We start from the raw sequence: 27,201 nt of genomic DNA, 5'->3' as shown, positions 1-27,201 counted from the left end.
CATTTTAGATGTTTGGTAGTATCAACCTGTTAGGATAAATTACTATTAGCCAAATCTTAATTAGGATAGGGATTACTTTTCTAACAATTAAACAAGCTAACTTACATTTTTGGATGGACTCAAAACAAAATGTGTTATCAAAAGTGATAGCATCATGTCATATCATTGTTATCTGGGTATAGGACAGTCTGTAGTAGTATTCTTACCTTTGTACAAAGTTGCAATGCAATTTTACTTTTGAGTCCTCTCAAAGATAAGGCAGGAGTACACTGCCAAGAAAAAGAGTATAATGACACAGCTTAAAAGATGACTATGCTGTCTGGCCAGCCTGGCTCAGTGGTTGAGTGTTGACCTATGAGCCAGGAGGTCATGGTTTGATTCCTGGTCAGAACACATTCCCAGGTTACAGCTTGATCCCTGCTGGAGGATGTGCAGGAAGCAGCCAATCAACGATTCTCCCATATCACCGATGTTTCTATCTCTCTGTCCCTTTCCCTTCCTCTCTGAAATCAACAAAAATATATATATTTTTTAAAATATGGCTATTCAGTTGCTGTGTGAGGGTTCTATATGAGGAAAAATGTAAAGAATGATGCTCTTCAGCTGAAAAAGGCAACCTGATCGGAGATAGACAATCATAGGCTGTAGAATTGAATGGGACTTTAGAGTTACTTAGTCCAAACTTGTATTTTACATTTAAGGAGACTGAGACATGGACAGGCTGGATCATGGCAGTGTGGTAACTGGAGCAAAGGTCTCTTGCTTTGGGTCCTATGACTCTTCCCATTACATTGTATTGCTTTTCACAAACAGGATGAAACAACTGGGAAGATAACTTCACAATAATTCAAGTAAAAATATAAACTCATTAATGGCCTAAGTAGGATTTCCAAATTTACCCAACTGGCCTGTACCTTAAGGTTCAGGAAAAAGGTAAGTATGAATAGGTTTTCATCATCCATCAATTCCTTCTCAGACATAATAAGCAGAGAAAATGCCTAAATTCTCTGGAGTCACAAAGCAAGAGTTGACAGACATCATGGCCGAGGCATCATCTTGGTCTTTCATGACACCTAAGTCAAGTAGCCTGGAAGCCTCATGGGGGTCCATGTTTGGAACCTCGCTCAGTGCTCCAGAGTCTGAAGAGAAAATGCTCGAGTAGTGCCAAGTTTATTAGAGTGAGAGAGAATCCCCCTCACATCGCCACCAGTAGATCCCAGAGTTGCATGCACTACCTCATACCGACAATCATGGAAAATCGTTATAGTTGGAAGATACCTTAGAGGTCACCAGGTTGACCCTCCCAGCTGACATGTTAATCCCTCTTAAACATCTCCCTTCAGTGGACTGTGGTCAGATTCTGTTTACCACAGCCACGACGGACACTCTGGCCAGCTCGGAATCTGCACTCTGGAAGAGAATGTTATGTACTATATGGTAGAAGAAGGATAGTTCCTTGGTGTAGGCCCCACTGGATCCTTTTCCTATGAGAACAAGTTTCCAGAGTCCGGTGCAAAGTCCCTCAAAATCCCCAACCAAGCACAAAGCACAAAAAAGGAGGCGGGGAGTGGGGGGTGGGAGGTGGGGTCTAGCGATTGGTAGTTGGATTTTGTTCTTGGGCTCTCAGAAGGTCTAGTTCTTGGTCCACAGAAGGCCTCTGTTGCAGGGTTGTAGGGCCAGCCCTCTCCATGAACAACTTGTCCTTAAGCTCAGGGGAGTCCTTCCAGAGAATAGCTAGGTCTGTTGTTCTACCAGCTGTAGTTTGGCCGTCTTGACTCGCTGGGCTTCCTTCAGGTTCCGTGCACGAACCTCTGGGTTGGAAATGAACTCCACCTGATGCACAGGAAACCAGCCTCGCTCCCCATCTGAGAGCCTCATGCCCTCCAGCCAGCCTATGGGTACAAGATGGGTGGGAAGAAAAATTATCTGGAGAACACAATCATTTCCCCTGAACCACCTTTCCAAACATATTCCTGAATCGTAAGGCTGAATGGACGGGCAAGCCCCCAGAGCATGGGACAGCCAGTGCACTCACCCTGGCTGCTCTAGGTCTGACTTAGTCTATAGCTGCCTACTCCTTAGTGTTCTTTCTCTACTCTCATGAGTTGAATTGTGTTCCCCCAAAGTATATGTTGAAGTCCTAATCCCAAGTACTTCAGAATGAGACTTCATTTGGAATAGGGTTGATGCAGATGTGATTAGTAAAGTTAAGATGATGTAATACTTGAGTAATGTGGGCCATTAATCCAATGTACCTATTGATATCCTTCAATAGAGAAATTTGGACACACATGCACACACATAGAAGGAAGACAGAGGTAGAGATTGGATACACTGCCACAAGCCAAGCAATACCTAGGCACCCCCACCCCCACCCCCAGAGGCTGTATAGAAGGAGTATGGCTATGCCAACACTTTGATTTTGGACTCAGGGCCTCCAAAACCACAAGAGAATACATGTCCATTGTTTTACGCCACCCAATTTGTGGTACTTTGTTATAGAAGCCCTAAGAAGAGAATACTTCCATCCAACTCCAATGCCAGCCTACTGCTTGTGGACTCCCCTTCTTACCATCACTGCTTTGTTGAGTCACCATCACCACGTCTGCTTTCTCCAAAGCCAACTCATCATTCTCTCGAGGTTTGTAGGCTCGAAGGCACTGCACTTGTGGGGAATCTGGAAGAGAAGATGTGAAGGGAAGTTAGGAAAGGCAAGTAACTGGAACATGGAGAAGGAATTGTAGGGGGAGGCTGAGAGGACTTGAGATCGAGAAAGTCTTCAGACAAAAGAGACAATTGGAAAAGTCTTCATCTTCTACCAGGAACGAAATGGCTGACAAGGAAATACAAATACCAGAATTCAAATAAATCAAAAATTCTATTTCTGTGGGGAAGATGAATTGAGAAATACATTGGGAACAACTTTAGTGACTCATTATTACAAATTCTCCAGATCCATCTTCACTCTGAAAGCTTTCCTGACTCTTTAGTCCTCAGTGGATACTGAACTTCAAAACTGCTCATGTAGGCCAGACCATTTATCCTCTACCTAATTATTTTATGTATGTGTTCTGGGTCTGGGACTCATTCTTTATTTTCTTCATGCTACTCAACATGGGACTGGAAGAGACTTAACCAGTGGGGCTCAAGATCTAAGAAGGCACTGAATCCCCTTCAGCTTCAGTTTCTCCCAGGTACATGACTAGGTTGATCAAGAAGATTCTTGAGAAAATTCTGGAATCGAGAAATTCCTACAGTTTTGAAGCTCAAGGTTAACAAGCCTCAGAGTATTCTTGACCCACAAGCATTCCATCATCTATGGGTTTATTGCTCTTTCTACTTTCCTGGCTGTACTAGTGCGCTCAGAAAACAAACAGAACACCACCTAATTATCTGCACTTCTTCTAAAGTCATCCTCTTTGCCATTCACAGGGTCACAGTGAAGGAGGAAGAGTTATCTTGCCTATCTTACCAACCCTATAGAACTGAAGCCCAGCAGATGATCACACAGTGAACAAGTAAACAGAACTCAGTTTACAACCGGGCTCTCCTACTTCCTTTTCCAGATTCCCTTGTATTTGTTTGTTCTTTTATTTGAGTCACCAAAAGTCCTGTCTTCCTAGAAGTTCAGCTCCTTTTGGATACGGATTAGGAAGTCCTTGCTGGAGGACCACTATGGAGCTTATAGAAGACCCATAACTTCAGTCTTGGCGTGAATGCAGACACAGTCATAATTGGTGTGTGTCTGTGGCTACCAGTGAGTACCCGGAAGCCTGGGGTAAGAGCAGTGGTTTCGTCATCCTCTACAGGAGAGGGTGTGCTTAGGACAAAACTACTGTTTGGATATTTTCCCATAACTCCCACTCCAGCCCTACTTTCTCCATTTCCCTGAGACCTTCAAGCAGATAACATCCAGCCCCGCTCCCACCTAAAAAAAGGCAGGATAGACTTAAGGGGCCAAATATTTTAAAAGAGCAAACTACTGCCCCGAAAAGGGATTGCATGGGTTTGCAGCAATGCCATGGTGGTGGGAAGTTTTAAGCAGATACGTCTCAGGTGTTTAACCTCCAGTGGGCAGCTTCTACCATGAAATTCTGGACAAAAGCAATAAATGGAAGCCTCCCCAAGTTACCATCCAGCCCTCTAAACTCCTGCCTCTAGAGGAGACTTCTGACCCTGCCATTTTTCTCTCCCTCACTTACCATAACACTCCAGAAGGTCCAACTCCTCTCTTGGCATGGCCAAGGCAGAGATCCATCGAAGCTTTTCACTTCTGAGAAAACAAAGGAGGGTCATTGTTCCAGCTGCAGCTCTGGGGTGTGGGACAAGGAAGGAGATGGGGAACGGACATGACTGTGGAAAGACTGTCTAATTCAGTGGTATTTAGGGAAAATCAATGGGATTCTGCTTGGCAGGAAATATGACAGGATCTTCAACTGTATGTTAATGTCTTGCCATCCTTTATGTTTCCCTTTCTCTTTCCAAGTTTATTCTGTCAGTGGCATCTCGTATCTTTCAAGTGGAGGCATAAAGTCAAATGTCAGTTATAAACAGGTGGATTTTCCATTATGGAAATTGTACTAAGCAAAATGTTCATCTCAGTGTAGATCCCCTTGGTCACTTTGCATAATTCTTGACACTACTCTGCCCACCTCCCTTCTACTAAATGTCTCAGAGATGAAAATCATCCTGTGATCATAATTAGATCAGGGAGATGTATCTCCTAATTTTTCTTATGTAATTTTCATCCTAGCCTAATTTTGTGATTGTCTAAAGGTTTTTGCATTATCTCAGCCTTGGCTTCCAAACACACCAGAGTAATTGAGAGCTGGCACTGTTTCTGTTCCAGAAAGATGCTGCCCAAGGTGCCAAGTAAAGGACACGGGGCCATGTCTGACTACTCAGTGCAGGTGACACTGTGCACACAGACTCTGGCACCAGGCTCTCTGTTCCACAAGTGAACACAGCACTAGTGATCCCACCCTGAAATGTCCTCCAAGGGACAAAACTGAAAAGTGTCTGAAACATGAAGATCCGACTATTAGGTAACATGTCAAACTTTTTAAAGGAAACATTTCATATGTCTTTTATATCATCAATGATAGGTATAGTTTTGTAGCTGTTCATTATTGTTGGCACAGTATACCAGATTTTCTAGGTATTATTTTTAATATTCTCCAAAATGTTATGTATGTATAAATGTATTTTTATTATTATTTAAAAGATGAGTGAATTCAAGTTCTCAACACTATGGATTTTTGCTCAACATAGGACTGGGTTGGAAGGTGGGAGCAAGGAAAGCCAATGGCACCTCACATATGCACCAGCCTTGGGCACTGAGGAATTTCTGGCTTGCACACATGGGCATTCACTGGTGATGTCAGTAATCCAACTCTTTAGTAACTCCATACTGTCCATCTCTTTTTGGCATCTCACAGACTTTGTCATTCCAGGTTAAAGGGAATACAATAGATACTAAGCCTTGGTGGCGAAGATATACCCTCACCCACCCCAATGTCCTGTAGGCGTCTATTAGCTCCAGAAACTTGGATTTCTCTGTGGATGCTCCCCAGTCCAGCAAGGACTATATAGTGCCGTGGCTATTTTCTGGACACACTTCCTGTCTTGGTCCCATTTCTTTCCTGGGCTTCCAGGTCTCCCTCCCCCCAGCTCCTCTGCACAGCCCCATCTCACTGAGTCTCCGTGCTGAAGAGGAACTCGGCCTGGGTGCCCTGCGTGTTGTGCAGCAGGAAGAGTCGGAAGAGGTTTTTGTGAGGTCCATGTAGCTTCATTTCACACTTTTCTCCCCGAATAGAGGAGAAGGGAGCATGGTCAAACACCAGGAATCGGCCACCCCTGCAAAATACAAGGCTTTTCAACCAGATTCTAGAGTTGTCATACTTTATCCACCCCCAGACTTTAGGATCCCAACTCCTTGTCCTTAGCATAGGTAGCCTGCAAATTCTCATAAAAACCATACGATGCTGCTCACTCTCAAGATGGTAGATCCAGCATCCCCAGGTATGTGTCACTAGCTTGGCAAACCACATATCTAATATCATGGATACTTCACCACTTTAAAGAGTTGCAGAGACAGACCAATATAAATTTTCTAAGACCCTGCGGATCTGGAATTGGCTAAGTATCTTCGGGCTAGTAGGCTCAGCCTAGTCCAAAGAAGCCACAAACTAACTGATTGGGAAAGTGATAACTAATTTGTTGCATTTTGCTCTGTGTCTATAATATGGTACAGGTCTTCCCATGTGATCTTGTGGCATATTTGGTGGGATCCCCTTTTTTGCTTTGGATCTTTCTCTTTCTTCTCTATACCATGACCTGGGCTCCATGGGTTAGGCCACTGAGAAGGGTTCCTCTAGGATTCCTCTAGGGTTCCTCTCTGTCCCTTTCTGTCCTCCCCTCTTGCCTCTCCCATTTTCCTCTTGTGCTCTGTCCTCCCATTCCAATCACTGACTCTCGGGGCCGAGACAGCAACAGACAGTCATTGAAGAGATGCAGGTGGACTGGACGTGTGTTCAGTTTCCTTCGCAGCCCTGGAGAGACACTGGACTCCAGGGCAGCCAGCTCGCCACTCTTCACCAGCCAGCGTGACTGTGAAATGAGCGGGAATATCTGTAGGGTAGAGGAGGGCAGAGAAGGCAGTGTCTCAGATTGGACAAGCACAAGGCCCACCTCACTATGCCCCTTTCTCATGAGGTCCACTGACAATCATCTCTTCCACATCTTCCCTCTTGCTCATACCCACCCCTTAGACTTTGCTTCCCTGTGAACCCTCCAACCATCATGTAATGGTACAGCTCCCATGTCCATAACTCAGGCAATAGAAGGTACCTGTGGTCCAACACCAAATAGTGAACATATGAGAAAGCTTGGCCCTAGAAACCTGAACTGAAGAAGGCATGGAAAAGCCCAATTAGGGCATTTAGTGGAAGAAGGCAGGGAACACTATGTATGTGTCTTAGAAGTTAAAAGATTTGGACAGTTCTGATATCTGTTCTTTCTTTTATTATAACCAGAGACATGAGAGGAGTAGCTGAGATCCAAAGTGGGAATAGGATTAAGGAGAACAAGGTAGAATCTGCTTGGAGCTGGAATTTGGGCAAAGATAAGGGTAGAAACTAAGATAGATATGGGGATCAGAAGTATGCCCTCTCTCAGGGAAATAAGAATGGCATCTGCTCTGAGATGGAATTTAAATGTGGAATGTCTATTGTAGATTTGCATTTGGATGGGAGACTTGGCCATAGATTTGGATTCAATTTTTTATTGGTTGGGCTACACTAGATTGAGATAAAATATTGGTTGGTTGAAGAACCAAAAATATCTATATCTATAATAATAAAAGTGTAATATGCTAATTAGACTGGATGCCCTTCGAACAAAGCCAGGGTTGCAAGGGAAGCCTGGGTCCTGGGTGTCAGAGTGAAGCCGGTGCCAGCAGCCGGGGAAAGGAAGGCCTACACTTGCACGAATTTCTTGCATCGAGCCTCTAGTATATATATTAAAGCCTAAGCAACTGTTCGACCGTTTGACCGGTAGCTATGACACGCACTGACCACCAGGGGCCAGACACTCAACGCATAGGCATGAAAACATGGAACAGACTGATGAATCTCAGAGGGAAGAGGGAAGGGGGGAGGATGGGAAGAGATTAACCAAAGATCTTATATGCATACTAGAGGCCCAGCGCACAGATTCATGCACCAGGGGGGTTTCTTGGCCTGGCCTGCGGGGATTGGGCCAAAACCAGCAGTCCGACATCCCCCGAGGGGTCCCAGATTGCAAGAGGGCGCAGGCCAGGTTGAAGGACCCCCACTGATGCACGAATCCGTGCACTCTGCCTCTCATATCTTTATAAAGACTTGAATTGATAAGTTTTCTTTCATCTGCCCAGTTCCCAGGTGTACACTATGCCCCTCAGGTAACTTCTTTATTTCTTATGTCTCCTCCCAGAGTTTCTTTACAAGCAAATGCATGTACAGATTTGCACCCTCCTACTTTTCCATCAAAGGTAATACACACAGTTCTTCTGTTATCTCTCCCCTTTTCCACTTAGTGGGGTATCATGGAGAATAAAGTAGGCATTTGGGCACCCCAGAAATAGGACAGAACAGAGGCATGCAGACTGAGGTTAGAGACTGGCATGGTGAGAGCCAGAGGACTCTGTGTTAGCAGGTAACCTGCTGACATGCCGAAGACTCACTCACTTTGCATTCAAACTCAATCTTCTGGCTCAGGTAGATGAGCTCCTCTGTCCGGCGCATTCTCTGGACGTTGTTATTGCAGTCTCGGATCAGCTGCCAGGAGAGCAGGGTGAGGAAAGAGGAAGGGCACTGTGTTAGAGGTTTGACCTTTGAGGCCCTGAAAGAAATCTGGAAATCAGTAGGTGTGACAGCTTTTCCACCAGGCTTGACCTGCATGAAGGTGGTATCTAGGTAACATTTCAGGACTCTTGGTGTATTTGCTATGACAGGGTCAACATTCCTGGGCTAAGTGAAAGCAAGATGGAATTTGGAGAGTGCCTGCAGTGTCCTCATGGTGGGAGGAGGCTGTGGGTGCGGAGGGAGGTTTGGTGGGTGCAGGAGGTACCTGGGTAATCCCATCAGCAGTGGCCATGGACCTGGACAGGGGAAGACTTCTCCGTGAGGGGAACTGTGGGCCACCTACCTCCTCCAGAGCATGATGCGCCTTCGTGGCCTCTGCTTCCTCTGAGGAGCCAGGCTGTGTTCTCTTCAGAATGTTCTATAGAACAAACAGCAGCCAGATGGAAGAAGGGTGGAAAACAGGAAGAGATGATGGGGGTGGGCCATTGGGAGAGGTCCAGGAACAAAATTTTAGTAGCAAATTAACCCTGAGAAAAAAGGGTGTGGGTGGTGGGGAGACTGCGCACTTTGTCCACAGGGTGTAGGACAGTGCAGAAGGGCCAGACCTGTGTTGTAGGGCTTCCTGAAATCACCCTTTTGAGCTGAGGGGAGAATCCCAGGTGGGGTCTGTACCTGGAGCAGCAGTTTGAGACGGGTGATGCGCTGGAATGGCAGGATCAGAAAGGACTTGAGGGACAGGCGCTGGCAGACAGGGTCGCTCTCCAGCCTCTCTAGGACCTCGCGGAAGCTGCTATTGGTGCTCCTGTCAGACAGCAAGTGGGTAAGGTGGGTGGGGAATAGTGGGCCACAGGGAAGGCATGCGGAGTGGAGACACAGTGGAATGTTTGTGGGTCAGGGAAGGATGGTGAGATCCAATGACATGGAGCTGAGACCTAATGGTCCAGGGCCTGTGATCTGGAAGGCACTGGGGCTTGAGATCACAGAACAGGCACAGAATATGTGCTCAGGTGATAGCACTCTGGATCAGGGGTTGGAACTTTGGATGCAAGGTCACTAACAGGCCCACACAGGGACTGAACGGGGTTTGGGTCTCACAGCAGATTTTGGAAGGTGCGTTCCTGGTAGGTCTGGTTGGTGACATAAGGCAGGTAGACCCGGCGGAAGTGGGAGGCATGGTTCAGGACTACATCACACACGTGGAAGGTGAAGATGTTGTTCTCAAAGTTCTCCTCCAAGTCTGAAAGGAACCTGCGCAATATTCAAACAAGTCTCATGAGACCTGTGGGTCTCAAGTGAGCAGCTGGCTGAGCCCTGCTCTACCTGATCTGTGACATCTCTCAGTTAGTGAATAACTTCTGTCCTTTGCTCTGTGCCCCTTGCTCTACACTTACGTTCTCTCTGAGGCTGCTCCTAGTTTTCCCATGATCTAACGCTCTGGTCCTAATATTCCATTTCTTGTTCTTTTCTGGAATATGTTCTGGTTTTCTAACCTTTAGATGCTTCCCAAATCTCGTCTCCAATGCACTGCGTACCCACAGTACATCCAAAACTCAACCCAGGAGGCATCTCTCATTGATTTGTTCATCCACCAATGGCTCTATCCATCCTCTCCTCTACTATTTCCTCCTCTCCCTACAGCCATTGGGAATCTCAGAGGGAGCAGTGAGAGGGTTTCTGAGAAGGAAAAAGATACCTACTGAAGGTTTATAGGCTAAAGACAGTGAGGCGGAGTGAGTAGCATTTGGGAGAAGAGGTGTCTTACGTGGCACTGACATCACGCACGTCCTGTAGACGAGAGAAGAGCCACTGCTGGTCTTGGTTGGAAAGGATGGCCCGGAGCTGGGGTGAATGCTGGAAGTGATCCACAGCTATGTTCAGGCTGCGCAGGTAGGAAGCCTCTGACACAATCAGCTCAAATTTGGCCTAGGAGTTGGGGAGGAGGAAGATTAATGTACAACACATTTTGAGTCCCTGGTGTATGTTTTAGGGGTAGAGTGGTGAACAAGAGAGATCCGTCTGTAGCTCACCGTCACAGTGAGACCTAACCTGGTATCAGGGAGAGGGAAGGTGCATCGAAGCCAAGGGGAGAACATGTGCAGGCCCCAGAGGTGTAATAGAGAAAGATGCTTTCCAGAAACATACACTGAACATTTGCAGAACCATGTACTAAAGTAGGGGCAGGAGAGGAAGCCAGAGAGGCAAACATGGCAGTCTGGAGAGTTAAGTGAACAAGGCAAAGGACTTTGGTGGGCTTCATACCAAAGAAAAACAAAGAGAGGCTCTACATAGGGGAATAACTTGACCATCAATGTGTTTCTAAGCACAGTGTGGAGAAAAGATTAGAAGGGGCAAGAGAGCCATGTTAGGAAACTGCCGTATTAAGTCCAGGTGAGAGATGAAGGCCTAAATAGCCATGGGGATGGGAGGGGCCAGTTTCATGACTATTCAGGAGGGACACGGGGAAGGACCTAGTTATTTGCTAGAAATGGACTCTAAAAGAGCAGGAAGAGTGCCAGCTAATGCCTCAGTTTTTGAGTTGGGTAACTGGGAGAATGAGCCAGAGAACTCAGAGATTCATTTGTGTCTGTGTCTTGGACCTGACACTCTGACTATGTGGCTTTGGATGTCTCATTTGATCTCTCTGAAGCTGTTTTCTTGCCTTTTGGGGCAGGGACAGTGACCCAACCTCACAAACATGTGACAGTCAAAAGAAATGGAGTCAGTGAAAGCATCTTACAGACCCGAGAAGTGCTATTTTATGAAAGAAATATGTGCTTATAAGCGTAGAGGCCTCTCTTCCCAGAAATGTGAGACCGGCTGGCCCGGGAGCCACGTGGACCTGTGAGGATGCTGGAGATGCTGAAAGGGAGCTGGGTTTGAACCAGCTCCCAGGGTCTGGTTCACAAACACGGGGCAGAGAAGAACTGATTTTCTAAATATCCTCCAGGTGCTTTGGAAGTTGAGGTCAGAACAGGGTCCCCCAAGTCTGAGCTTCAAAAATCCTAAAATTTACATTTGTCTGTTTGACTTGGTAAAAGCATTGTTTATCCGTAAGGCCTTCTGGCCCAAATGTTTCTCCTTCCCACTTCTGAAAGGGGTGAGTATGCCACTAATGCATACCAAACAATGTGCCACACACTCTGTTTAAAGCTAGATACGTGTCATTTCTCTGAAACCATGTAGCAACCCTGAAAGGTAGGTATTCATTATCTTCAATTTTTATATGAGGAAACCAGGACTGAGCAGTTATATAATTTGCCTGAGGTGACACAGCTAGTAAATGGCAAGGCAAGGCTTTAAACCTGGGTTGGCCTAACTCGAAATTAAAGTCATGAACATGCTTTGAATAATTACTATATATTAGAAACTTATCTTTTTTTTTAAACTCTCCCAGTACCTCTTTGTAATGCAATTTTACAAATGAGGAAACAGAAGTTTAGAAAGAGTAAGTAATTAGGCCAGAGTTAAATAACTGACAAACATTAAAGTGGGCTTCCAGGTCATTGACTCTGAAACCTTAATACTTAGACATTATTCCAGGAAACCTTTATGTTGTACTATTTTACTTTCCTGGGAAGAAAAGTTTATCCCAGGCTGGTTATCAGCAAAGCTCTCCAGATAAAACCCATTCATGGTACCGACATCAGACACACAACCTCTACTACAGTCTTGCTTTGGGGCTAAGGACCAAGCAGAGACTGATGGTCATTCAAAAGCCTCTGAGTCCAATGGACCACAGGTCAGGCACAAGGGGCACTCAGTCTTCAAGGGATACAACAGAAAGCCCCTGGTGTGCCTTGGTTGAAGTAGCAATCTTTAGCAGAGCCTGAAACCATGGTTCAAGACGGAAATTTCTGTCTAGCCTGAAGCACTAATGATGGGATTAATTCTACGCCTGGCCACTTTGTATGAGTCTGAACCAACACCAGGTAGCAGTAAATGGCCATGGCAGAAGGAGGTGGAGAGGCAGGCGGGTGATGATCTTCAGAGAGCAATTGAAGTCCGTTGGAGTGGAGATGGTTGACAGCTTGGGATGCATGAGTGTGTGGTGATGGGTGGAGGTGGTGGTGGTGGTGGTGGAGGTGGTACTGATGAGGAGATAAAATGTGAGCTTCCCCTCCTGCATCCCTCTCTCTTGCCCCCACCCTGCTCTGTTGGGTACCTCTTGCAGTTTTTGGTCTTCATGGGTCATGGAGAGCAGCACAGTGCTATTGCGCACCACAGGGATCTCCTGCCAGAGGGAGCTCCTGGAGGCCATGGAGAGGCGCTGCAGGTAAGACTCTGAGGACACCAGGACCTTTCGGGGCTGCCGGGGGGAGGCGGGCCCAGAGGCCTCTGCCAAGCTGTCCAGCCGCTGCTGGCTCTGAATCTCCTTGTTCAGAACCACATCGCTGTACTCCTGGTAAAGCAGCTGGGCTGTGGGGTGAAGCAGTGTGGAAGAGGGAGAGAATTAGGGAGACAGGGGAATTAGGCACAGAGACAGACCGAAGCCACCAGACTTTTTCTGGCTCTCCTGGCAGTTTTCTCTTCCTGTAGGTGTCCCCAACCCTGCTGGCAGCCATAAGCCCCTCCCCAGTCTTGGGCACAACACCTATGTGCATCCATAGTTCTGTTTCAATATACTCACAGGAGTTGATGAGCTTTGAGCAGCGTCTTGAAAAGCCTCCCATCACCTCCTTTGGCTTTTTCTCCCTGTGGAGCAAAGAAGGGCTCTGGGGTGCTTGCTGGCCCTTAGATACCGAGGAGCCCCAGGTAACTGTAGACGGCATAGTCTCTAACCTCTGGGATGTATGCTGGGATGTCATGACCCATTTTGGGGTAGTTTGGAGCTTTCTTGGATGTCATGTTGAATTTTTACAGGGGGTTTAGTTCATGGCTAAAGGGCCTAGGAGGATGGAAAATTAAGACTTAGGTAACAAAACCAGGTAGATCAAAGGATACCAGGCTCCCTACCCTGGTATCCTGGTGTCTGTCTCTTCCTCTCCTTCCCTCTGGAAGAGACAGGGTCCCAGAACCCGTGTCAACTAACAGAAATCTCAGTATGCTAAGAAAAGAGAGTACAAGTGTGCTGGTTGGGAGGGATGACTCACCGAAAAACAATGGAGTCTGAAGGGCCAGGGGGCTTTTCCGTGGCTGGGCCTCTTGTATCTGAAAAGGGAAATGGATGAAGTAACTGAAGTTTCAGAGGAACATTTAGAGATAGCTGAAGAAAGTAAGACAGAGAGATGTAGGCACCTGGGGAGGGGGAAAAAAGGCTGATCTGGGAATCTGTGAGGGAAGTGCCAAAGTAGAAAGCATCTGATGACACGACTGGGAGGTATGAACACATCCCTCATGTCAGAACGTAGATTGGACAAGGAGATGATGTCTTCTCTACTATGAGGAGGACATCAAGAGGTGCTGGTAACTGGAAAGTGGGGTGTGTTTGGGGGTAGGGAAGAGTGTCCACCAAAACCTTAGGAAATGTGACACACAATGAAAACACCATGGTTGGGTGACAAACGGAGATGCAGGGAAGGAGAAGGAAGAGCATCACAGTGAGCTCAGAGGCTTCCAAGGACTTCCCTCTGTGTTGGGGTTGGATATGTGGGTGAGTGAAGCCAGCAGGGGGAATAGGAGGAGTCCTGGGATAGAAGATAGATGAGGTGGTAAGAGCTACAGAAAGCTTGGTCTGATGAGTGCTCCTTGCTCACCTGAAGAGCCCTCAGGTAAGATGGAAGGTCTGCGCAGGCCTTGCCGATGCCAGCCCTTGTGCTTATTGGAGCCCTCACCAGAGATGGCAGCCTGTTCACCACTGCCCTGTGGTGGTCTCCCTGAGTCCCGCCTGTGGGGCCAGCTGGATGCCTTCTCCAGGTGGGGATGGCTGGGTTTTTCAGGCTGCCTTGTTCGACCTATATCCGACCTCCTCAGGCTACTGGCTCCTTCCTGAGGGTCTGTTCTTCTTAAAGATCCTTTGGCAGGGGCCTCTGACTCTTCTGAGAGCCGTGGTTCAGAGGTGGGTTCCTGGAGATCCATAGTCCAGGGGGTGGCTGGGGAAGAGGGACTTGGAAGGCTCGTCGGGTTGCTGAAAGCTATGTCAGGGGATACTTCACTCTTTCTCCTACTGGCGGAAGCCAAAGAGTCTGTTGATCTGCCCATGGCTGGGGGCCAGGAAGTACGTCCTCCAGAGTGGGGACTGGAGACTGCCCACTCTTGACCAACAGGCCTGGCCTTGGCTTGACCCCCTGAATTCATGAGTGCTCCCTGAAGGCTCTTGTTCCTCCCTCTGGCCTTCGGGGGTAATGGTGGTGGTTCGGTGAGGGGATTTATGACAGGGACAGGGGGTAGAGGCCTGTAGATCCTTGGACTATTATGAGAAACGGGAGAATGGTGGGGCTGAAACAAATCAGGAGTTGGGGGTAATGGCTTGTTGTATCTCAGCCTTGGGGAGGAAGAAGTCCGACTATGCTGGGAATCATCTGGGGTAGAGGGCAGAGGTCGGTACTGCCTTGCCACATGGGGGTCAGGAATTTCAGGAAGTGGAACTTTGGGGGGGCCACAGAGCCCTGAACTTAGGGCCAATGGAGGGTAGCTACAGTGCCTCAGTGTGGGGACCGCTGCACTGAGATGGCCGTCTCTCTCCACCGCGGAGGGGTGGACGTGCCTCTTCTTTGGAGGAGCAGGAGGTGGAGGTTCATGCAGCCTCGTATCTACGAAGACAGGTGAAGAGCCATATATAGGAGACCCTGGGGCAAAGGCTGAATTATGTGGGGAGCCCCATGGCTGGCTGCTGTGGGGACTGCTGGGCCTGTGTGGATCAGAGGTAAAGTCTCCAGAGTCATGCCCCAGAGTGGACAATGAACTAGGGAATTCTGGAATAACGCTGCAGTCCCTACTGCTTTTCCTGTCCCTTCTTGGGTTCACAGAGCCATGGATGGCAGCTTTGGGAGGTCTCTGAGGCAACTCTGAATGAGAGAAGGAAAGTGATCTTTTGCTGGATGGCCCCTGTGAAGTCAGCTAGGGGGCTCTGAGGAATGGCCCCATTGGAGCTTCCATGTGGGTCCACGGTAGCCTCTGAAGAGGGGGAGCCAGGGAGGGCTGCCAGGAGAGTCTCAGAAGCCCCACAGGCAGATGGGATGTCGGTGGAGAAAGAGGCTCTGGTGGTTTCTGGAGAATATGCAGCCAGAGAGGCCTTTGTCCTGGGGATGGCAATTGGGGGGCTGGCAGCCAGCAAGGCGGCTCTGCTGGGGGAGACTTCAACAAATGTGGAGGGAGCTGAATCTGGTGAGTTTGGAGAAGTCTCAGGTGCACCAGCAGAGGCCACCTGGGGCCTCCCACTGGAAGCTGTCCCTGTCCCCAACTGGGAACCCTCTGGCTGGGGGTCCCGAGCTATTTCTTGAGCAGGTGGCCCCCCAGCAGAAGAGAAGCGAGGTGAAGGATTGGACTGACAGGAACATCCTATTGGCTCCAGGGTAGGAGTCTGAGCTTTGGGACAAAGCTCCTCAGCCCTAAACTCTGTCTGAGAACCAGGAATCCTGGCATTATAAGCATCTGGGAACAAGTCACAGGGAGAATAAACCATGGGGGCTAGTGTGGGAAGACCATCATGCTCTTCCCCCTCCTCTGCAATGCTCTCTCCTCCCACTCTCCCCAGTGTGGCCCCATCCCAATCTTCTGCCTCCTCTTCCTCCTCCTCTGGCATCAGTGTCCCTGGCAGATCTTGATGTTCTTGCCTTCCAGGTACGTTCACTGACCTCCTGGCTAAGCTTTGATACTCCTGGTACTGAGCACCCATCCTACTCTCCTCAGGCCCCTTCAACTCCCTCTTCCTCTGTTCACCCACTTCCAGATCTTCCTGGCCCCGAGTCCTCCCCTCCCACTCATCACAATTCACACCTCCTGATTTCTCATTAGGCTCCTCCCTTTCTCCTTGTTTTGCAAGCACCATATCATCTTGCATCTGTCCCTGTTTTTGCCTCTGTCCTCCCTGTGTACCACTAACCTGCTCCCCCATTTGTTCCTGCTCCCCTAGAAGCCCCTCAGAACATACAGCCTCCCCCAGGGCTTCCCCCTCTTCTTGTCCCTGCACCTCCAGCCCCTTGGCCTCCTGGGGACACAAAAGCCTTTCTTTCCCTTGACTTTCCTGCAGCTCCTCGCCCTGCCTGGCAGTCCCACTTTCAGAGTCCTGCAGGGAGTTGGTCTCTACAAGGTGCTCTTCACAGGCAGACGAACATCTGGCCCGAGCGGAGGCATCTAGAGAAGCTTCCTCTTTCTCTGCTGCTTGTCCAGTGCCCAACGTCAAAGAAGGGAATTCTGGTCTGAGTTCCACCTCCATTCTGCTGCGCAGTTCGCTGCATAGTGGGGCCATGTCCAGATGTTTACCCTGGACAGGGCAGGCCCAGTGCTCTGGAGGAGCTGGTGTCCTTGCCTGTCTGTCTGCCAGGCTCGCGGGCACTGCCTCCTGGCACTCTGGGGTGTCCCAGGCCTTGGCCATAAGGTTTTCCTGCTTGGTCTCCACATCCAAAGGGGCCTCCTGGGGGAAAGAGGTCATGCTCTCAGTTGCACAGTCATTCACATTTCTTAAATCTCTCCGCTGGGTCTCCCAGAGTCTGCTTTCCTCTGCCCATGTATAGGATGGGTCCTGGTCTTCTTGAGCTTTGGGCCCCACGGCAGGGGGCTGGCTGCTTCTCACAAGAGCTTCAGGGACAACACTGAATTCTGCTACAGCAGGTTTTTTGGGAGCCGGTGCTCCACTCCGGGGCTCCGCAGCCTCCATCGGGGCTGAATCCTAAAGAGGCATAAAAGACAAAGTTTCTATCACCTCTTCTGCTTGTAACTACCAGAGGGGCAGACCATGAAGAACAAGAGTGGGACATTTCTTTGGCTCTCCATAGACTCATTCTTTGAGACAAAAGGTACACAACAAAATAAGCAACAGCCTCTATAAAACTTGTCATTTATTTGCCCATTTAATAAGTACTTAGCAAGTGACCCTTTCAAGTGGGGGACATTCGGTAGTGAAGGAGATAATGTCCTCATGGAGCCTGCTGTCTTGTGGGAGAGACAGATAGGAAGTGATTGAATTAGACCCTCGTTGTCAGAGTGCCAAGTTCCCCAATGGTCATTCCTCCTAGATGGTATTATGTCATATTGTCTCTCCCTGTCTACTCTCTGGACATCAAGAGTGACTCAGGCCTATGTAACTCCCAGACACTGAGTGACACGCCCAAGGTCTAACAGCACGAGAAGCAGTGTTTCAGGGGGACCTTCCTCCTCATCTGCTGATGGGGGTTAAAACAGGTCTGGTCATTATAACCCATGTCCAAGGCAAAGTGTAGTGTAACTGCCTTTATACTGGGTCTGGACTGCGCTCATCTCATTTTTCATAGTGTCGCACAGCCCTGTAACTAATTAACAATTTTGTTTTCAATTAGAAAGGCAGCTGTCATAAAGCAGAATGACTTGTTAGATTAGAACTGAAAGAATACCGAGGTTTCCTGCTTCAAGTAGGTCCATAAAACTGTTACTCCATTATCTTACTTTTTCTCTCCAACAACCTTGTGAACTCTTCTCATTACTCATCAAAATCTTGACCTTCCCACCCCTGCTCTCACTTCAGCAAATTCTTTGCAAAATATTGAGAAACCAAAGGAAAGGAGAATATGGAGAAACTAAAGTTGCTCCAGTTTCTTGCAACTCAGAGAGACCTGCGTTTTGCTCTCTCCATCTTTCCTCCTCCAACAGGGCAGGCGTCCCTCCTCTCAAAGCACCACCTTCTTCAGACTCCCTTCTCAGGGACCCTATGCTAAGGGTGACCTTCCTCTCACCATCACCTCTGCTAGAATTATCTCACTAGCATTTAAGCATGTCTATGCCTTTCTCATTTTTCTAACCTGTAAAGGGAGTTGCTCATACCTACTGTCTTCACAGCCTCACATCTCGCCTGCGTCTCCTACAATCTTCTAGTTGTTAACTGCAAAGGAGACTCTATGAATGCTTATTTTGGAGGTTCTTGTCAGTATTTGACACTACCGACATTAGAAATACTCTCTTTCTTGTTATCTGTGAGACTACAACTTACCGATTTAACCTCTTACATTTTCCCCAATCCTCTACGTTACTGTGTTCTTCTTTGTAGCACTTATCAATTATAGTGCACTTCTCTTCTCCTCTGTAGCATTTACACAATTATGATTATTATATAATTACTAGAGACCTGGTATTCGTGCACCAGTGGGGTCCCTCAACCTGGCCTGTGGGATCAGGCTGAAACCAGCTCTCGGACACCCCCCAAGGAGTCCCAGATTGCAAGAGGGTGCAGGCCAGGCTGAGGGACCCCACCGGTGCACACGGGGCTGGGGAGGGACATGGGAGGTTAGCCAGCCGGAGGGACTGCGGGAGGGCTCCAGGTCATGTCTGGCCTATCTCGCTCAGTCCTGATCTGCCAGACCCCAGCAGCAAGCTAACATACGGGTCGGAGTGTTTGCCCCCTGGTGGTCAGTGCATGTCATAGCGACTGTCAACCATCTGCCCCCTGGTGGTCAGTGCACGTCATAGTGAGACGTTGAGCAGCTTTAGCATATCATTAACATATTACACTTTCATTGGTTGAATGGCCGACCAGACGACCAGACACTTAGCATATTAGGCTTTTATTATATAGGATGTGTGTATTCTGATTTACCATCTATCTCAAACAATAGGTGGTAAATGTCCTGAGATAAAGAACTACATCTGTACTGCTCAAATATCTATACATAGCTCTCTACCTGACCTATACTAAGTGTTCAATAAATACCTTTTAATTACAGAATAAATTCTTGTTTCTCTCTTGGCCTACATTTCCCATATCTAATCTAGCTACCAAGTCCTACTAACCCCATCTCCTCAATATCCTTCAAGTCTGTCCTCTTCTCTCCAAATCCACTGCTAGACCCTACGCAGGCTGCTGTCCTCTCTCACTCAGGCCACTGCACTTGGGGCAGAGCCTGGCCACTGGCCTCCACATAGCTTCTCTTGCCCTTTTCCTAAGGCATTCTCTACCCAGCACTTGACTGAGTCTCAAAAGCCCCACTTCTAGTTTAAATTCTTCAGTAGCCTCTAACTGCCAATAGGATGAAATACAAATATCCAGCATGGGTTATGTACCCTCCTCAACCGGGCCTCTGCCTACCTCTTCCCCCTCCTCAGCCCCCACCCCACTGGCCTTCAGTCCCTCTGGCTCACCTCCCTCTCTCCTGTAGGCCTTCAGTGCTGCTCCTCGGCCTAGAATCCTCTGCTCCTACCCAAGAGAAGCCTCTACTTTCCCACACCCATTGCACTTGGAGTTACATATTTAGTGTCTGTTCTCATAAGGGCACAAAAACTGCAATGTTAACTGCTTAGCCCTCTGCTTGAAGCTTAGTTGGCCCTCAACAATGATTGATTGAGCGGATGAATGGAGGAAGGACGAATACAGAGGTGAAAGAGCGCTGTTCAGTTTCCAGTTCTGCCTTTTTGTTATCTTGCTAATTTTAAAGCAATTGTGAAAATCACTTAAACATCCATTTTCTTATCTTTATAAAAGGGAAAGATATTTTCTTTGCAAGGAATTCTAATGAAAATTAAGTACGACAGTACAAAAAGTGCATTGTTAAATGTAAAGATCATAAAAATGTTAGGGATTGTAATTATGGTTGATGAGAGAGAATAAGTGTAAGAGAGACATACCGGACTTATGAGCTGGAAGGACCTTCAGAGACAGACAGAAAACTGCTTAAGTTAAATGAGGAGCCTGAAGGTCAGATAATCTAAACACTTGCTCACATAAGCAATTGGTACAGGTGAACTAACCAAGGTCTTCTGACAACTCAACTATAAGCAACTAGAAGTTCAGGTGTAAGAAAGCTGGAAGGTCACCAGCCTGGAGAGACCTCAGGGGCCTATGGAATACACAGGTGCACCTGGACCTGCACCCTCCTTGTCTGGTTTGGGCTTAAAGTGGAAGCCCACCACCCAAATGCCCACTGTCCTGCTAAGGTATTGCACTTGTGCACATGCTTGCACAAGCACCCATCCACATGCACGTACCTGCATGTGCACACACACACACACACACACACACACACAAAATGAGCCACCCTTGCAGTTTCTACACAATAGAGACTGACATAACCAAACAAGCAGGTCCCTAAACACCCTACAGATGTGATAAGTATGTGACAAGTTCCGGGCCACCCCATAGACACAAATACCATCTATACAGGGCAAAGAGCCACCATGTCTAACATAAGCACACTTGTGTAGGAGGGTTTTAATATCCTTTTCCAGTTAATTGACACAGTGCAAGATTTGCTCCCTATGTCTAGCCCTAAGGACAAAATACTATAATCACTATGGATACTGTGATGTGACCCCCTGGACATCTTCAGTTCCATACAAGTGACACACGCACGTGTGCCTCCTGCAATCCCATTGACAGTATTTCTAACACAGTCTATCCATTTGGAAATATTGGTGGTCACCAGCTCAGACACCATTCCCTATACTTGATCCTGTCCTATTATAACCCTATTATAATTAGGCACCACAAACCTACAACATGACAAAGCTCTAGGAAATCGGCAAAGCACATAAAGACACCAGGAGAGAGTTTTTGCACTGCCCATTGTTACAGTTGCCTCCTCACCCCCTTCTCTATGGGGCGAAGCTCAGTAACTGAGCACAGACAGATTGAGCATGGCACCTTCCAGAGCAGACACATGTTGCATCTGCTGACCCCGTCCCACCTATGACTTCTTTCAAGACAAATCTGCAAGTCACCCCATTAACAGTGTATGACAGAGCGCAGTACCTCCCTTGGATCCCCCAAACATCTTAGCTCTTGTCCATTTCTAGTCTGCAGACATAACACTATTTCAAAGACAGCCCCCTCACCGCCACCCACCTCCATCACACTGCTGCTTCTCCTTCGAACCCATGCTGCCTGCTATGTGTAGGTCTAAGTATCTGCTTCCTGGATTTTCTAGCAATGGCAGTTTCAAATATTCTGATCCACACCAAAAATCACTAAAACACTTGAGATTGCAACACTTCTGCATTCATACTACATCGTCTATACTACTGCTTATCTTAGGAAAATACCCCCAAATCACTTTTTTTAAATATAGAAACTGAGACTCCCACATAGATGGATGCCTTTATCAGTGTTTGACATTATTGCCCCCAATGCTACACATATATAAAAATTAGAGTAGCAATCTGGACCACTAACTGCAAAGACCTGTGCTCTATCCACTTTAGAAAAGCCCCACCATCCCAGTGAAAACTATAATAACCGGCTCTTATCTATTCCTAATGTCTGAGAATATCACAACCTCCACTGCTCTGCAGACCGCATGGGCCCGCACAGAACATCAATGCTGACAGGCCCCACAAGCCCACTGTGGCCGCCCCCTGCCATCCAGACAGATTATGTGTGAGTGACTTCTTTGTGTCCTTAGCAGAGCCCCTGAGAGGTGATCTTGTTCTTGCCCACCTTACAGACACTATAAATGACCAGCTCCTGTTCACTTCACAGACAGGGTAAGTGAATGACTTACCCTGTCTACACCAGATGTTGTAAGCTACCTGACATTGAGTAACACTGCTCAATCCATGGCCCTGTGAGTGGCCCATTCTTGTCCACACCACAGTGACTGACCACTCCAGACACCACAAATGACATCTTCTTGTCTATCCCAAAGACACCATGCTTGATGTGGCCACAGACAACCTCAGACAGACCACACTGTGGTCAGCCATATACTCTTGGGACCCCAAGGACATGAAGACTCTTGACTATGTTTTGAATCACTGTTTTCTTTTGGTAAGAGGGATACCTTTGCACACCTCCTGACCTCTCTCTCTTCCCTACCATGATAATGACATACATTCCTCCTGCCAGACAGTCTCACTCAAAATTGACACCTACGTCCTTCCTCCTCTCAGCCCCACCCCCCCAAGAATCCCCTCAGTAGACATGGCTTCAGTTTCAGGTCCACAGACTGGTTAACAAATGATTCCCATTTTGCTAGGATCTAGGCCAGTCTCTTCTTTCACTCTCTGGTGTAGCTAAAACAGGAAGTCTGAGAGAAAGGCCACATCAGGAGCTGTTGAGCTAGGAGCTGTTGAGCTAGGAGCTGTTGAGCTGGGAGCTGTTGAGCTGGGAGCTGTTGAGCTAGGAGCTGGGATTTCTGGAGTAGGACAAGGATGCAGGGCCTTAGAATGACATGGGGGAAGCAAAAGAGGGAAGAAGCTAGAAAAGAAAGCCACACTCTCTCCCTTGTCTGTCTGACACACCCCTCTCCCTCAATCTGACAAGACTCCTGGCCAGAGTTCACTTTGGTAGACAGAAGGGCAAACCTGTCTTGGGAATCCAAGATCCAGGAAGGGGAGAAGGGACTGACATCTGAACTAGCTCAGGACTAGCTGAACTGGCATCAGGACTAGCTCTCTGAGGACAGTCTTGCTGAAAGCAATTTTAAATGATGCTCAGAAGGAGAGCCCCAAGCCCAACTATAAACAGCTCCCTTCCCACCTCCCCAAGTTGAGAATGCAAACTGTGCTTGACAGGAAACTTTGGAGGGACTCCCCAGATATGGGGAACCAGAGAAGGGGGCCAGGGCAGGAGTCATTTTTACAGGTGAAAGTACCTTGGCTAGCAAGGGAAAGGTAAATATGGAGACATACACAGTGTGCAAATCCATAGGAAGGTAAGTAAGGAAGGCCCAGGCCTAGTTAAGAAAAAGGAGATAATAAGACATCCACAGGTGGGGAAAACGTTCCACAACCGAGTCTCAGTAATCCCTTATTATAGGGTCAGCTCTCCCCAGGGCCGAAACTTGGAAGCGTCCTATTATTGGCCTGGAGAACATCTGGGGGCAGGGTGCCCAGTTCCAAGGAAGGGGCCAGGCCGGAAGCGAATTTTTCAGGCAAGAGCATTTCCTCCAGCTTCCCTCCCCTTCCTGACCAAGATAGTCACACGCCCCAAACTCTGCCCATCTGCCCAGCCCCCCGTTTCCGGAGCCTGCGCCCTGGGACCGGGCTGGGGCTGGCCCCAGGGTAAAGGCCTAGTTTCCCGTCCTGGCCAACCCTCCCTTACCTCCGCCAGGACTCTACAGCCGCCAGCCCAGAGCCAGGAGCTGCGAGGGAGGAGGGCACCCACCTGGGCAGTGTCACATGCTGTCCCGGCACCAGAGTCCCTCCGGGTCCCAGGCGCCGGCCGGCCGTCCCCAGCACAGGCCCTGGACGCCACAGCCGCCCCACCCGCGCCCGCGCCCGCCCCTCCCCGCCCGGCCGGAGGGAGGGACCTGGTTCTCTTAGGAAGTTTCAGGTGAGGAAACCAGGGACACACCTTCCTGGGGGAGGGGCAGGGCCCGGCTGCACCGCGGCCCCATTGGTGTGAAAGAATCTCCCGCGTCACAGCTGGGAAGTGGCGACCTGGAGGGGAGCCCGGCGCGGAGGGCTGGCTGCTGGGCCGGGGACAGCGGCCGGCACGAGTGACCGGAGGCGGGGGGAGGGGGGGCCCTCTTGTGCCCTTGTATGTCTCTGAAATCTGCTTGGATAGCGCTTCCCCCTGTATTTCTTCACTTGAGCCTGACTCTGGACCATGCCTTTTGTTAGCCTGTCTGTCTCTGAACTTCTGAGTTTTTGTGTTAACATTTCTGAGTTAACACTCAGGCCCAATGTTAATTCTCTTCTTACTGTCTCCCCGTGACTCCCTATAAGACGAAGGGTGTATCCTGGGTTCTCTCCCTCGCCCTCATTTTCTCCCTCTCTTTCTCCCCCTCTCTCTCCCTCCCTCTCTCCCTCTCCCTCTCCCAAGAGGCCATCGCTCAGGGCCTAGCAATGAGCATCTCTAAAACCGCATGCCCCAAGCCTTTCCTAGGTGTTATCTGAGTTCACTTAGGATGATGATACATCTCAGAATGTGTTTTCCTTCTGTCCTCTTCCCAGGACCTCTGTGTTTGTGTGTGCTTGTACTGAAGTATCTAAGCCATTTCTTAGGCCTGCCTGTTTTTTTTTCACGGCTGTATTTTTTCCTAATTCTTTCAGGGAAAGCTTGTGTTCTGTTGGTCTGAGTCCAAGCCTGAGTGGGTCTATTTTTAATGCATCTCCATAGACTTCAAAGAATGTCAGAATTTTCTGTGGTGCACGAGCACACGCCCCTAAGGGACCAAGACTCTTGGTATTTTAGTCAGACTACCCCCCAACCCCACCCAGAGGTTCCATCCTGATATAAGTTGAGTGGAATCTTCATGGACTCTCTGGTTATTTTGTTCCTGGGAATACCACCAACTATAAGCCCAAACAGCTAGTGGGTTAGACCACTGGCTGCTGCATTGAACTGCTGACCATGACTACTACATTTTTGAAGGGGACTTTAGGATAGAATGTAATTAAAGTAGAACAACATCTTCTCCAATAAAGTCCTGAAACATCTCTATGTTCAAAGAATGTGCTGCTTCAGCCACACTACTCTGAGGGGTAAGCCCTAAACAGTTCAGCAGCCTTCAGCCCACCCCACGCTGCCATGTAGGTGTGGGAAGCAATGGGAGGAAACTGGGATGGTTAAGGTATGTAAGGACAGGCCTAGCGCATGTCATAAGCTCAGCAAGAGGATAAAAGTGGCAAGTGAGGTAGATCAAAAAATTCATTGAAGCATTATTTACAATAGCCAAGATATGGGAGCAACATAGGTGTCCATTGGTAGATGAACTGATAAAGATTACACACACACACGGATGAATGGATAAAAATGTCACACACACACACACACACACACACACACACACACTGGAATATTACTACATCCTTAAAATGAATGAAATCTCGCCACTTGAGATAGCACGGATGGACCTGGCCAGTATTACGCTAAATGAAATATGTCAAACAGAGAAAGACAAATACTATATGGTTTCACTTATATGTGGAATCTAAAAAAAACAAAGCAAATGGACAAAACAAAACATAAAAACCCAGACTCATAGCAACAGAGACCAAAGGAATGGTTGCCAGAGAGGAGGGGCTGGTGGGGGTTAGGGAGTGAGTGAAAAAGGTAAAGGTGAATATAGTCAATAATACTGTGATAAGTTTGCACAATGACTGATGATTATTAGAATTAGAGGGGTGATCACATTGTAAGGTAGAAAAACGTTGAATCACTATATGTTATACCTGGAGCTAATATAATACTGTATACAAACTATAGTTAAATAAAAATTTTTTTAAAACTTTAAGCTAAAGCTGTCTTTATTTCTAGGCTGGGAGAGCGCACTTAGACCAGCGTATAGGTGAGCATAGTTAGTGAGCTCCTGACCCTTGGGTGGAAGGTGCTGATCGCTGCTGTTCCATGCTGCGTCCTGGGAGTGGCCATGTGGTCAGAGGCACTGGACTGCCTCCCACCAGCCTGGCTATTCTTCCTGCTCCACTCTGGCTTCTGTGCTCTCCTGGATTACAGCTCTGTCCTTTGTTTCCCCTCTCAGGTCTCATTAGACTTGACCTCTTCTTGTTCTGACAGCACTGACCTATCAGCACTTTTTTTTTTTTTTAAGTTACCAACCTGATTCAATGACCACTGGGCTCTTATCCAGAGAGCTAAGTATACAGGCTAGACCTGACTTCTCAAGTAGCAGTGAGATGTGGGAAAGTTAAAACTCATCAGTTAGGGAGTTAGCTCTTCCCGGGGAGCATCCCTGCCTGCAGGGTGTGTGCATATTGGGAACCAATTGAGCTCTTCCCTTTGCAAACTATGATTCCCTCTTTTTCCTTCTTTTCCCTTTCTTGATACTTGCTCTTAGTGCCTGGGCTTCTTAGTCAGGGCTGTCTCCCTATCTTACTATTTTTTTAAAATATATTTTTATTGATTTCAGAGAGGAAAGGAGAGGGAGAGAGAGAAATATTAATGATGAGAGAGAATCATTGATTGGCTGCCTCCTGCACGCCCCCTACTGGGGATCTAGCCTGCAACCTGGGCATGTGCCCTAGACCAGAATCTAACCCGGGACCCTTCAGTCCACAAGCCAATGCTCTATCCACTGAGCAAAACCGGTTAGGGCTCCTTATCCTCCTATTTTGATAAAGGATTTACAGTGACCTTTTACAAGCAGGAATTCATCTGAGTGATCCCTGGGGCTGTCACTGCCTGACCAGATGTCCTACTGGGGACACCACCCTTGTTATTGGCGGTGTGGTCTCCCACTTAGTTAACTCTGACTCTCAGCAGACCCAGTGCTACTTCTTTGAAAACTGCTCTGACCTTTCTGACTCTGCCTTTTGCCTGATCCCATGAACCTTTTGAACTGATTCTGAATTCAGTTCTTAACTGGCTGACCATGGTCTCTCCATCTCTCTCCTTTAAGTCTACCCTGCTATGGTTCTTAGCTACCCAGTTTCATTCTGATGAACATATTTTTTTCTTTTCTCATCCCTTGCAATAGCCTAAATTTAGTGCTATTCAAGATATAAATACTATTTGCCTCATTCACTGCCTTATTTATTTACTCAATATGCATTTTTAGAAACCAGATATACAAAGACCAAGTCTCCCAAGGAACAGAAGAAAGACACAAGAAGCACCTAGTGATAGCAGGGTGTGGTAAGGGTTATGTTGAGATCCACACATAGTGCAATGGTAACATAAAGGAGGGAGCACTGCTTAGGGAATAAGAGAAGGCTTAAAGGATATGATGAAGTTTGAGTTGACTTATCTTAAAAAAGTACTCTCTTACTTGGTGGAGAGGATGATACCAACCTTGCAAATGGGACACATTCTGTTCAGGGAAGAACAAATAGTGTGGGTTTAACCCGAGATGGGTGAAGACATGGCAGAGAAGAAAAAGAAAAAAATAGTAACTATGTA

At 47.8% G+C, this 27,201-nt stretch overlaps 1 protein-coding gene across 1 annotated transcript; it reads right to left on the bottom strand.

The window, feature by feature from the left end:
* Positions 1-650: 650 nt before the first annotated feature.
* Positions 651-23,632, bottom strand: ARHGEF35 (Rho guanine nucleotide exchange factor 35). Its single transcript, XM_015570983.1, is given in 16 exon segments — positions 651-1,892; positions 2,573-2,677; positions 4,203-4,273; positions 5,695-5,856; positions 6,473-6,630; positions 8,226-8,315; positions 8,686-8,760; positions 9,015-9,144; positions 9,438-9,590; positions 10,105-10,265; positions 12,505-12,758; positions 12,970-13,034; positions 13,433-13,490; positions 14,036-15,309; positions 15,311-17,109; positions 23,506-23,632. Coding segments are annotated over 15 exon segments (4,701 nt in total). The 5' UTR covers positions 17,098-17,109; positions 23,506-23,632; the 3' UTR covers positions 651-1,734.
* Positions 23,633-27,201: the final 3,569 nt, after the last annotated feature.

The sequence above is a fragment of the Myotis davidii genome, unplaced genomic scaffold, assembly GCF_000327345.1.
Source record: "Myotis davidii unplaced genomic scaffold, ASM32734v1 scaffold1488, whole genome shotgun sequence".
Lineage (NCBI taxonomy): Eukaryota > Metazoa > Chordata > Mammalia > Chiroptera > Vespertilionidae > Myotis > Myotis davidii.
The sequence above is the reverse complement of the archived record's forward strand: the minus strand, read 5'-3'. Positions and strand labels throughout refer to the sequence as shown.